The following is a 12969-nucleotide window of genomic DNA, read 5'->3' as shown; positions in this document are numbered from 1 at the left end:
TAAAGAAATAATGCAGAGAATATTTAGCTTATTATAAAATGATGAAAAAGTAAAAAATGTCAAAAAATTAACATTTATTTAACTGTTTTATTTTGAATAGGTATCATAAACTGGGAACAGGATTTAATCCCAATACATTAGATAAACAGAAAGAAAGGCAAAAAGGTTTGCCAAAACAGGTCTTTGAATCTGATGAAGCTCCAGATGGCAGCAACTACCAGGATGAGCAAGTAATGTTTTTATTTTTAAATGACTATAAGGTGTTATTTTTAAATAGTTTATATTTTATTTATTAATTAATATATTTATTTTTAATGTTTTGCTTGACAGGATGATCTTAAAAGACGTTCAATGTCAATAGATGATACTCCAAGGGGTAGCTGGGCCTGCAGTATTTTCGACTTAAAAAATTCACTTCCTGATGCATTGCTTCCCAATTTACTTGATCGAACTCCAAATGAAGAAATAGACCGTCAGAATGATGACCAAAGGAAATCAAACCGTCACAAGGAACTCTTTGCTTTGCATCCATCACCAGATGAGGTATAGTTATTTGGGAATAAAGCAGCAAATAATTGTCAAATAGATATTTTGGGAGTATGAATTGTATATAGTACTGCAATAATGTAGGGAATAAAATTTAACTGAAATATAGCTATATTTTTTGTAAATAAAATACACTTTTATTTTAATGATTTTATTCTTAATGAGTAACGTCTGTGAATTTAGCACACTTATGATCTAATGAATTCTGTTTGAGAATAAATAGGTCATTCTATTTTATGTTCAATTGTGAAGTCTAAAAGTATTAGATTAATAAAATGACTTCTTAAAGAAATTGTAAGGGGTTGAAATATGCTAAGCATGTTCATTTTGGTGTTGCTTGTCAACTTGTAGGAAGAACCAATAGAACGACTTAGTGTTCCTGATGTGCCCAAAGAACATTTTGGTCAAAGACTTCTTGTAAAATGTTTATCACTTAAGTGAGTACTTATTTTGTTTACTGTATCCTTTTGTTTACTGTCTTCTTTTGAGAAGTATTGTTCTTGTGAACCTGAGCTTTAGAGCATTTTTGGCTTACCGGTGACGATGACTCTTTGCCACAGCTATACAGTTAGTCTTATAACTTGAAAAAAAAAAACCTGTTCACTGAAATGCCTTTCTCAAGTATTACTTGATACTGTTCTTGGCTCGGGAACTATAAAGACAAAGTATCTTTTTTTCCTTAAAAAATTGGTTGTACATGTTACATGGTGGGCTGTGTTTTTTTTTAAGATTTTGAAGTATGTATTTTTTTCTTCTTTAAGAAAGCTAAATGTATATTCACATTTATAGTCTGCTTTATAGAGTGCTTTCTCTTATTTTATTTCATGCTGTCTTCAGAGTAATTCTTTTAGGTAGATATTATTTTCTCATTTTAAAAATGAGAAAACCAGGGTTCAAAAAGCTTTAGCAAAGGTTAACTGGTATACTCATTATTATGCAACCAGTAACTGAAAAACAAGCTGTTCTTTTCATTCCGTCATGTTAATATTATTAGTTAGTTATTAGTTCTGACTTATGAAAAAAGAAATTTCAATTCATAGAGCTTTCAATTTGAAAGAAGCACCTCATAAGTACAGACTACGTATGTGTAGAGATAACATGGGCAATTTTAGTACATTGACAGAGTTACACAGCTATCACTACTGTCTAATTCTGGAATATATTCATCACCTTAGAAAGAAACTCCATACATTTTAGTAGTCTGCTCAGGCTTTCATAACAAAATACCATATATTGGGGGGCTTAAACAACAGATGCTTATTTTCTTACAGTTTTGGAACCATAAAGATCAGGTGCTGGTAGGGTTGGTTTTTGGTGAGGCTTGCAGATGGCCATCCTCTTGCTGTTCCTGCAAGTGGCCTTTGCCTTGTTCTTGCAAGGAGAGAGAACCATCTCTGGTGTCACATCGTCTTTTTATAAAGACACCAGTCCTACTGAATTAGGGCTTCACCTTTATGATCTCATTTAATATCAATTACCTCCTTAAAGACTCTGTCTCTAAATACAGTCACATTGGAAGTTAGGGCTTCAACGTATGAATTTGGTGGTGGTGGTGTGGACACAGTTCAGTCCATTAAAATGCCAATTAGCAGTCACCCCCTATTCTCTATGTCCCTGACAACCACTAATTTGCTTTCTGTTTCTATGAGTTTGCCTATTCTGCATAATTCATGAAGTGGAATTATGCAGTATGTAGTCTTTTGTTTCTAGCTTCTTTCACTTAACATCATGTTTTCAAAGTTCATCTGTATTGTAGCATATATCAGTACTTCATTCCTTTATGAGTGAATAATATTCCAGTGTATATATACCACATTTTGTTTTTCCATTCATCAGCTAGTGAATATTTGGGTTGTTTTCACTTTTAAAAAATAACAGTCTTATTGAGTTATAATTCACATATTATGCAGTTCACCCAGGGTATACCCATATATAGTTTCCTTGTCAATTCACCTAGTTTGCCCAGTGTACAATTCAGAGTATTTTAGTATATTTACATATTTATCATCAAAATTATCATAACAATTTTAGAACATTTTCATCATCCCTGGAATAAATACTCTACCCATTAGTAGTCACTTTGTTTTCCCCAATTCCTCCAGTCCTAGGCAATCACCAATCTACTTTCTGTCTATATAGATTTTCTTCTTCTGGTCATTTTCTGTAAACAGAGTCATATAATATGTGGATCTTTTTATCTGCCTTCTTTCACTTAGTGTAATGCTTTCAGAGTTTATGTGTGGTGTAGCATGTATCAGTAGTCATTTCTTTTTATGGTGAGGTAATATTCTAATGGATGGATATACCACTTTTTGTTTAGCCCTTTGTCAGTTTATGATCATTTGGATTGTTTCAATTTTTGAGCTATTATGAATCATCTTGATAGGACATTTATGTACAAATTTTTGTATTGATATATGTTTCATTGCCCTTGGATATATACTAGGATTGGAATGGTGGTTGATATGGTAACTCCATGTTTAAATTTTGGAGGAACTGTCAGACTGTTTTCCAAAGCAGCTGTACAATTTTACAGTCCCACCAAGTATAAGCCTTCTAATTTCACCACGTTCTCACCAACACTTTTTATTGTCTCTCTTGGTGATCATAGCCATCCTATTGAGTGTGATGTGAAGTGGTATCTCATTGTGGTTTTACTTATGACCTTCTTGACTAATAAAGTTACAAGTTTATTATTTCTTTCTTAGGAAAATAAAATATAGAATGATTTTTCACCTCACTTTATATTTTTTAGCTCTAGTTTGTGTTACAAATTCTGAACTAAGAATTATGTATATCTGATTTATCTATGATAAGAAAAATCTAGACTTAGGATGAGGAAGAACTTGTTCACATTGCAATTTCAGAAAGTTTTATTTTAATTAATTATAGAAATGAGTACATTTTAAAAAATAATTTCTCTTACATTTTGTTGTCCAAGAATAGCCTTCCCTTATCCTGCATGAGAAAATTGTTTCTAATATTTAGACGACTGTCTGTCTAGACAGTCAGGGAAACCCCACCCAGGCACAGTTATGTGGGAAAGGAACAAACTCTCCTCTGTCCTCAAGGTTCTTTCCTCTAATCTAATAATCAAATAAGCATGAGACATTTTATCAAGAGAAAATAACCAGATTTAGGACATACAAAGGTGTGGGAATCCCACATACATGAGAAAGCCAGGTCTATCTAGGGATGAGGTAAGTGTGTACCTTGAGGGCTTCAAAGGATCATTGGAATTCACATTTCTGTTACCTTTGATTCATTTTTTGTTTACTTCCAGCTGCACCTAAACTTTATATGAAAGTGCAAAGGGCCAAAAGGAGGCAGGGCAGTTTTGAAGAACTTTAAGAAAGCAACCAGATATGAAGCTACATAATTAAAACATTGTAATATTGGTATACAATTAGACAAACAGACCTATGGAATAGAGCTGGAAGTAGACATACATGTTTATGGATTTTTGATTTACCATGAAAGTGACACTTTAGACAGTGGGGAAAGGGTGATCTTTTCAATAAGTTGACAGGACAGTCGGATATCTGCTTCTCTCTATTTGTGTGTGTGTAGTCTCTCTCTCTCACTCTCTCTCTCACTCTCTCTCTCTCTCTCACCTACCACCCCCCCACTCTCTTTTTTTTCTTTCTGTCTCCTGTTCTCCACCTGTTCACAATACAGAGGAAGAAGATATTTTCGATACATACACTTGACAAAGTGCTCATAACCAGAATACACAAAGAAGTATAAAATGATGAAGAAAAGGTCAAACAATAAATAGAAAAGTAGGCCAAAGGAGGATATCCAGGTGGTCATTAAACACGAAAAAATACATATTAAAAATCCAATAAGATACCACTTACCCACAAGAGTTGGTAAAAAAAAAAACAGACTGGCAAATCAAAAAGACTGGCACTATCAAGTGTTACAGAGGATGCAGAGCAGAGGCTGACTCATGTAGGCAGTATCACCAAGATCCTTATTCTTTTGGCTTCTGGGTGGGTCTGCTAAGAAAAGCATCAGCAGGAAGTCAGAGGGTGGAAGAGAGTGAGATCAGGTTGGGATATTTATTTTTCTTAACTCCTTCCCTGCTAGGTTACATCGAATGGTTGCTTCCCTGTCCCTAGGGCCACAGTTTTTGTGAAGGGTTCCCTATACAGCTAATTTTTCTGTGTTTTGGTTACCACTACCACATTCTCCTTTAGTTCAAGGGTTGGCTACTTCCAGGGAATAGCACTCTCTAGAGTTGTTTTTCCTAAATTATGTCCAAATCTTTGTAAATGGCCTTTTATTAAACTCTTAACCCAATGAAAATATGTTGTTTGTAATACAAAAGTTAGATTTTGTATTACATACATTTGTATGTAATACAAAAGTGAGATTATTGACATTTTTGTCTGAATAATTATTTGTTGTCTGTGGCTCTCCTAACAATGAAGAGTGGTTAGCCACATACTTGGCCACTGCTCAATAAATACCAGTAATACTCCTGCAGTAATGATAACCAAAAATATCTCTAGACATTGCCAGATGTGACCTTGGGCAATTTAGTCCTTGGTTGAGCAAACTACTGCTCTGTCATTTTAGTTAACCTCATATTACATTTTATTTCATTCACCAAATATTTACTGAACATTTACTAAATGTAAGTCATTGTTTGTGGAAGTCAATTAAACATCTCAACTTAAGCATGCAGTTGTAAAATAAGTCATGAAAATTAGTATGCTAGCATTTAAAATGATGAGATTAATCTTTATGTCATAGAAATATATCCATAAAATATTAAGTTAAAAAAGCAGACCACAAAATATATAGTAAGTGACATTCTTTGTTTAAAAAATAGTCTATTTAACAAGTGCATTTATACATAGAGAAAAGTCTGGATGGATGGGCACTAAACCATTGATTATGGTTTTCTCCATGTGGTGGAATTTTGGATGCTCCTGTTTTCTTCCAAATATTTTTATGTATCTGCTAAATTTTTTACATTGAATGTGTGATTTATAATCTGAAAAAGAAAACATTAGGTCTTTACTTTTAATGTTTAAAATCAAACATATCCACATACATAAATAACAAAATTATAGGTTATAAAGTGCTTAGTGTCAGAAAATAGATTTAAAATGCCATGAGATTTTGGACAAAGATTATTTGTAGCTGGAGAAATTAAAGAAGATAACCTACAGCAGGTAATGGCTGCTATAAACTGTGAAAGATGTGCCCGAAAGAGAGAGTTTCAGGAAGAAGGGATAGCATAGATGGGGCAGCACAGATGAGAAAAGTACAAGATACTGACATTATTTTTGGAGTGAGAATTTCTCTCCAATTATGTTTTATATTTATTTTAAAACTGCTTCATTCTTTTTCTTTCTAAAGGTTTGAGATTGAAATTGAACCCATTTTTGCAAGTTTGGCTTTATATGATGTCAAGGAAAAGAAAAAGGTGAGGTTATATGATTTAAACTTAATCTTTTATCACAATTATAGGTTTCAAGGGGGAGGCAGAGACAAATGTATTTAAAAAAAATAAAAAATAATAAAAAATAAAAAAATAAAAAAAATTTAAAAAATTATAGGTTTCAGAAACCTGATTTTAAGTTGTTTATTTATTTAATTTTGTTATTGTTGACACTATTACAGATGTCCCCTATTTTCCCCCTCTTTGTCTCCCCCCCAGCCTTCACTACATTGTTGTCTATGTCTACGAGCTATGTATATATGCATATACGAGGTCTGCCTGGAAAAAGGCCCGCCATTACTAATATAATGATAACAGTTTATACAACATTGCTGTAAGCTAGCAGCCATGAAAAGTGGACTGGAATGCACATACATGAACAATGACGACTTCACTGTACTAGTAGTAGGGACAGTAGATGCCATTGTCCCTAGTTAGTAGGGACAGTAGATGCCATTGAGTGAGTGTGTATACTGTGTGGCTGTCACATTCAAAATGACTGGGCGAGTAGAGCAACGAATCTGCATCAGATTTTGCAATAAGCTTGAACATTCCTCCAAGGAAACTATTTGGATTATTCATAAGCCCACAGCTATGGGAAGATGGTGATTGGCAGTTTCCTCACAACAACGCACACACTCACACATCACGTTTCCTGCAGAGTTTCTTGGTGAAACATCAAATCACCCAGGTGACTCATCCCCTCTACAGCCCAGATTTGGTGCCCTGTAACTTCTGGCTTTTCCCAAAACTAAAATCACCTTCGAAAGGGAAGAGATTTTAGATTGTCAGTGAGATTCAGGAAAATATGACAGGGCAGGTGATGGCGACTGGGAGAACTGTGAGGTCTCAAGGTGCCTACTTTGAACAGGTTTGAGGTGTCATTGTCCTATGTACAATGTTCCTTGTACCTTGTATCTTCTTCAATCAATGTCTGTATTTTTTATGTTACATTGTTGGATACTGTCTGGACAGACCTCGTATGTTCTTTGGCTAATTTCTTCCAGGTCCTCATACCACACTCCCCTCTAAGATCTGTCTGTCCATTCCATGTATCTGTGCCTCTGGTTTTATTTTGTGAGTTTATTTTGTTCATCAGATTCCACATGAGTGAGATCATATGCTATTTGTCTTTCTCTTACTGGCTTATTTGTTGTTTTACAAGATAAATAAGTAACAATTTTTTTTGAGAATTATTAAACATGGATTTTTTAAAAATGAAAATGGAAATTTAAGGCTTGTTAAGTATTTTCTTACTATGAAATAATTTAGTTGATGCCGAGTTTTTATTTCATTGAATGAGTTCTAAAAGCCTGTAGCAAGCAACTTTGTTTTAATTTAAGAAATGGAAAAGAAACTACAAGAAACACATTTTAGGCAATCTATAAAAGATAAGGGTAATGATGACAGTTTTTGTCGACATAATTTTCAGTTTCTCATTAGACAACAGATCACTTATGCATATTTTAAATATTCTGTCTTTAATCCTGCCCTTAGTTTTATCATCATAGTGTACAGAAGACTATCTCAGCACAGCATTTCTTAATATTCTAAGCCTAAGGTGTATTTGAAGCTTGAATTGCTTTCAGTGACATCTGCTGGCAAAATAGTATGGTTTTTTGCAGTGGAACTGTGCTCCAGCAACTTGTATTTGTACATGGACAGCAGTGTGGTGATCGCTGGGCAGAGGGCAGAATAAAGGGATTAAATGGTTATGGAAAGAGCATACAATAAAGATTAAATAAAAAACAAAAACAAAACTGCTGAGATATTATTCATATAATTGTTAAAAGAAAACTTGGGGTAATTCATCTCAATAATAATTTTTTAGTATTATTAGAGGTTACATTTCTAATCAAAAGAGTTTGAGATATGCTTCTTTAGATTATGTTTATTGTATTATATTTCCCAAATAGTTTGTATATTTCTTTTGCTTTGATTTAGACATGCAAAAATTGGTCAATGAAATATATGATAAACTATGTTATAGTATAATGTTTTAATATCTGTAATAGTTTAAGATTGGGTGTGTATGATCTGTGAGTTTTTTTTAACGAACGGATTTAAACTTATAATATATGATTGTATTTTTTTAGATTTCAGAAAACTTTTATTTTGACCTTAATTCTGAGCAGATGAAAGGATTGTTACGCCCACATGTGCCACCTGCCGCCATTACCACCCTGGCAAGATCAGCTATTTTTTCTATCACTTATCCTTCCCAAGATGTTTTTCTTGTAATAAAGGTGAGAATAATTTTAAATATGTTTGTTTATTAGTGTAGTGACTGTAGACTTGTTTCCCTATTGATGTTGCAGCTTTTCATGGACACAGATTTTATGTTTACTTATTTTTTCATCTTAATATTCCTTAAGGTTCAGTATAGATACTCCCAATTTTTTTTTTTTTTTAAGGTAGGTGTTATATTAGTCAGGGTTCTCCATAGAAACAAACCCGGAGGAGGCAGACACATTGACACACACTCACACACAGGGAAAGAAATTGAGTCATGTGATTACGGGGGCTGGCAAGTCTGAAATTTATAGATCAGTCTAGCTGGCTGGAAATTCAAGTAAGAGTTGATGTTGTAGTCTTGAATTTGAAATCTGTAGACTGGCGTACAAGAAATCCAGGCAAGTAGTCTTGAAAATGCCTTTTTAGAGAAACCTCAGTCTTGTCTTTGCGGCCTTCAATTAATTGAATGAGGCCCACCCACATCTTGAGGGTAATCTGCTGTTCTCAGAGTCCACTGATTTTAAAGGATAATCACCTCTAAAAAATGCCTTCACAGCAACATTTAATCTGGTATTTGATTAAACAACTGGGCATTGTAGCCTAGACAAATTGACCTATAAAAATAACCATCACAGGAGCTATACCATATGATTTTATTGAGTTCTTAAATGATATACTGGTAAATACGAAAATCTAAATCATTGAGGTTATGGAGCATTATGATTTGACCATCAACCAAGTAAGAATAAAGATCACAAATCCTAAAATTTGAATATTTCTAAGCTACTTAGAGCAGTGATTTTAAACCTTTTTCATCTCATGGCAAACATAAACTAATCACTAAAATTCTTTAGCACACCAAAAAAATACATTTTTTGCAAATGTGACCAAAAAAGATAAAATTTTGATTTACAAAATAACAACAATAATAATAGTAATTACCTACCTTTTCTGCTCCAAAGTGACTTTTTTAAAAAAATGGATGCCAATACTTTATATAAGGATTTCTGGTACCAAGAATTAACCAATCACATACAACCTTATTAGGTAACATGACCAGTAAGATACAGTTCTGCCATATGACCTATATATTTAAAGTTCAAAACAGGACATTCACACCGGATGGTTATTGAGGTGTTGGCTGTTGTCATTTTTTTATTTGACAATTTAAGGGAAAAGAGGGCAGTGTTTCTGACAAAGTAGTCAAGTATTGCATGTTTTAAACATTCTTGCAGCATGCCAAGTGAAAAGTGCTGGTGTAGATGTATGTTTAACATAAATACATCAAACAATTTCCCATAATGATTCAACCGTTTAACACTCTTACCAAACTGGTGTTTGTCAGTCTTCTTAATTATAGCTATTCTGGTATTCATTGTTTATAATTTGCCTATCCCCTGATAGTGATTTGTCCATCTTTATATGCTTAGTGGTCATTGGATATTGTTTTCTGTGAGGTGCCTGTTGAAATCATTTGCCCATACTTTTATTGGGTTGTTTTGACTTTTGTATTATTGATTTGTAGGAATTCTTAATATATTCTGGATGTTAGTTTATTGTTGGTTATTTTTATTCCTGACATTTTTTGCCACTCTGTGCTTGCTTTCTTCTAGAACACTATCTTTTGATGAACCAAAATTTGTAATTTTACACATTGTCTACTTGGTCAACCTTCTTCTTTATGGCTACGGTATTTTGTATTCTGTATGTAATTTTTTTGCTTCACTCAAAATCAAGAAGATAATTCTCTTTAGTGATCTCTTGTCAGAGTAATTCTTTTAGCTTTCACATATATAGGCCTATAATCTATGTGAAATTGACCTTGTGTTTGCAGTGAGGTAGAGATGAGCATTAATCTTGTTCCCTTCCCGCAAATATGAATAACCAAATGACACAACACTATTGAAAAGATTGTTTTTTCCCCCATTACTTTTGCAAAGTCTCCTTTGTTATGTGAGATTGTTTTTCTGGAATCTTTTTTTGTTCCACTGGTCTATTTGTTGTTTCTTGCTGGAATGTTGACTGAGAATGCATTAAATATATACAGATCAATCTGGGATGTTTAACATCTTTAAACTATTGAGTATTTAAATCAGTGAACATGGTGTATTTTCCCACATTTTTAGGTCTTTTCCTTTCATTTCTTCCAGTAATTTGATCATTTTGATCCTATTGTAAATGATATTATTAAAATTATTTAATTTTAAATTACATACAGAATTTCATTGTGCTTGTCAGTGGTATATAGAAATTCAATGATCTTTTCTTTATAAACTTCCATTTACACTTAGTATCACACACAAATAATACGTGTCATCAATAATTTTTGCATACTTAACTCAGTTTTTTAACCAATATCCAGATCAAGATATATCGGGTTGGCCAGAAAGTCCATTATGTTTTTTCCATGGGCTGGCTCCAGTAGTGCTTAGTTGTCTTTAACATCATTCAAAACAATTTTTTTAGATTGTATTGTGACAGCTGACATATCAGCATGCATTTAAAAAAAACTTATCAAAATTGGTGAATTTTTGTGCAGCCATTTTAATATTGAGGCTGGAAGAGGATATAAAACATTTTTGGCATATTATGCTTTATTATTTCAAGAAAGGTAAAATCGCACCTGAAATACAAAAAAGGATTTGTACAGTGTGTGGAGAAGATGCTGTGACTGATCAAACTAGTCAAAAGTGGTTTGTGAAGTACCTTGGTTCTATTGACATTTTGGCCAAACAATTCTTTGCCGTGCTGCATAAGCATTGGAAGATGTTTATTTAGCAGCACCTCTGGCCTCTGCCCACTAGAAGCCAATAGTGGGAGACAGCTGACATGCTCAGAATATCCAAATCAATAGAGTTATTGATGAAAATTAAAAATGTGTCTTTTATTTTATGGAAAAAACCATATGGATTTTTTGGTAAACCCAATAAAACATTCCCCAATAGCCTTCTTTGTGCCCCCACCTACTATTCAGACTTTAATCACCGTACATTAGTTTAGCCTCTTTTTGAACTTCATAGACATCATGTAATACATATTTTTGTGTCTGGTGTGCTAAAGAATTAACTCTGAAATTCATCCAGCGGAAGTTTGTTGTTTTTAATCTTGTATGATATTCTGTTATATGACTATATCATAGTTTGTCCATTCCAATTGTTCATGGATATTGGTGTTATTTTTAGCTTTTGGCTATCATAAGTAATGATGCTATAAACATTCTCACATATGACTTTTGGTGTAAATATATTTTCTTTTCTATTTAGTATACAGATTGGTGCTAAATTACTATATCTTAGTATATTTATAGCTTCAATTTGGTAGAAACAAGTTTTTCAATACGGTTAGTTCAATTCACTCCCATCAGCAGTGGCAGATAATTTCAGTTGCTCCATTTCCTTCTCTAACTCTTGCTATCATCAGATTTTATTGTACTTTACATTTTAATTTAATTAATATTATTTTATTATATATTCTGTTTTATTTCTGGTGCATCTGCAGGGTTATCAATTTAGTTTTAATTTATAATTCCCAGGTGACTATGAATATTCAGTGATTTATGGCCATTTGGATATTCTGTTTTGTTTAGTGCTTATTCAAATAGTTCATTTTTAACTTGTTTGTAAGTGATTTTAGTGTAATATACATAAAATATACAACTTTTTTTCCAGAAATGAAGAATCTATAATTATCATTATTTTTTAACACATTCCCTCCCTCCCTTTCTTCCTCCCTTTTTTTCTTCCTCACCTGAAGGCATGCTTATTGATTTTTAGAAAGAGGGGAGAGGCGAAGAGAGGGGGAGAAACATTGATGCGAGAGAGAAATATTGATCAGTTGCCTCTTGCATGCTCCCCTACTGTGGACTGAACCCACAATCTGGGCATGTGCCCTGACTGGGAATTGAACCCATGACCTTTCGGTTTACGAGATGATGCTCCAGCCAGCTGAGCCACACTGGCCAGAGCCTAACAGCTTCTTTTTTATTTTTTAAAAATTAAAAAGACTTTTTTTTCAAATACAGTAACAGTTTCAGGGATACAACATAGTGATTAGATATTTACATAAATAATGAAGCCATCACTCTGATAAGTCTAGAACCTGACACCATATATAGTTATTACAGTATTATCAGCTATATTGCCTATGTGTACTTTACATCCTTGTAACTTTTTTTTAAATCCTCACCTGAAGATATGTTCATTGACTTTAGAGAGAGAGGAAGTGGGTGGGCGGGGCAAGGAGAGAGAGAAAGAGAAAGTGAGAAAGAAAGAAACATTGATATGAGAGAGAAACATCAATTGGTTGCCTCCTGCACGCGCCCCAGGACCGATTTTCAAACCTACAACCTAGGTATGTCCCCTGACTAGGAATCAAACCCACAACCTTTTGGTGTATGAGATGATGCTACAACCCACTTAGCCATCTGGCCAGGGCCCTTGTGAATATTTTTATAAATGGCATTTGGTACATGTTAATTTCTTACCGTTTTCACCCATTTCAACTCCCACCCATCTGGCAACCATCTCTGTACCTATGAGTTTAAATTCCACACATTTTAAGTATATATAAGATACAGAAGTTTTAAGTAAAAAAATTACTCCCGTATAATATCCATTTCATTGGATTGTTTTTATTTTATTAATTTCTTAGAGCTCATATATATGTTCCATTCAACTAATTTGAAGTATCAAGTTTATTATTTGCCAAATTCCTATATATGTACACTTGATTTC

At 33.4% G+C, this 12969-nt stretch overlaps 1 protein-coding gene across 8 annotated transcripts in view; it reads left to right on the top strand.

Annotated features, from left to right (window-relative positions):
* Positions 1–12969, top strand: part of DOCK7 (dedicator of cytokinesis 7) — a 198004-nt gene that overhangs the window by 34472 nt on the left and 150563 nt on the right. For all 8 annotated transcript variants that reach the window (XM_054574129.1, XM_054574119.1, XM_054574110.1 and 5 more), the window contains exons 5-9: positions 101–230; positions 331–543; positions 898–983; positions 5920–5986; positions 8098–8247. In XM_054574129.1, the coding sequence (XP_054430104.1) occupies positions 101–230; positions 331–543; positions 898–983; positions 5920–5986; positions 8098–8247 (646 nt within the window). The remainder of the gene's footprint in view (positions 1–100; positions 231–330; positions 544–897; positions 984–5919; positions 5987–8097; positions 8248–12969) is intronic.

This window comes from Pteronotus mesoamericanus, unplaced genomic scaffold (genome assembly GCF_021234165.1).
Source record: "Pteronotus mesoamericanus isolate MK-2021 breed Mesoamerican mustached bat unplaced genomic scaffold, CSHL_Meso_final contig_105, whole genome shotgun sequence".
Lineage (NCBI taxonomy): Eukaryota > Metazoa > Chordata > Mammalia > Chiroptera > Mormoopidae > Pteronotus > Pteronotus mesoamericanus.
The sequence above is the reverse complement of the archived record's forward strand: the minus strand, read 5'-3'. Positions and strand labels throughout refer to the sequence as shown.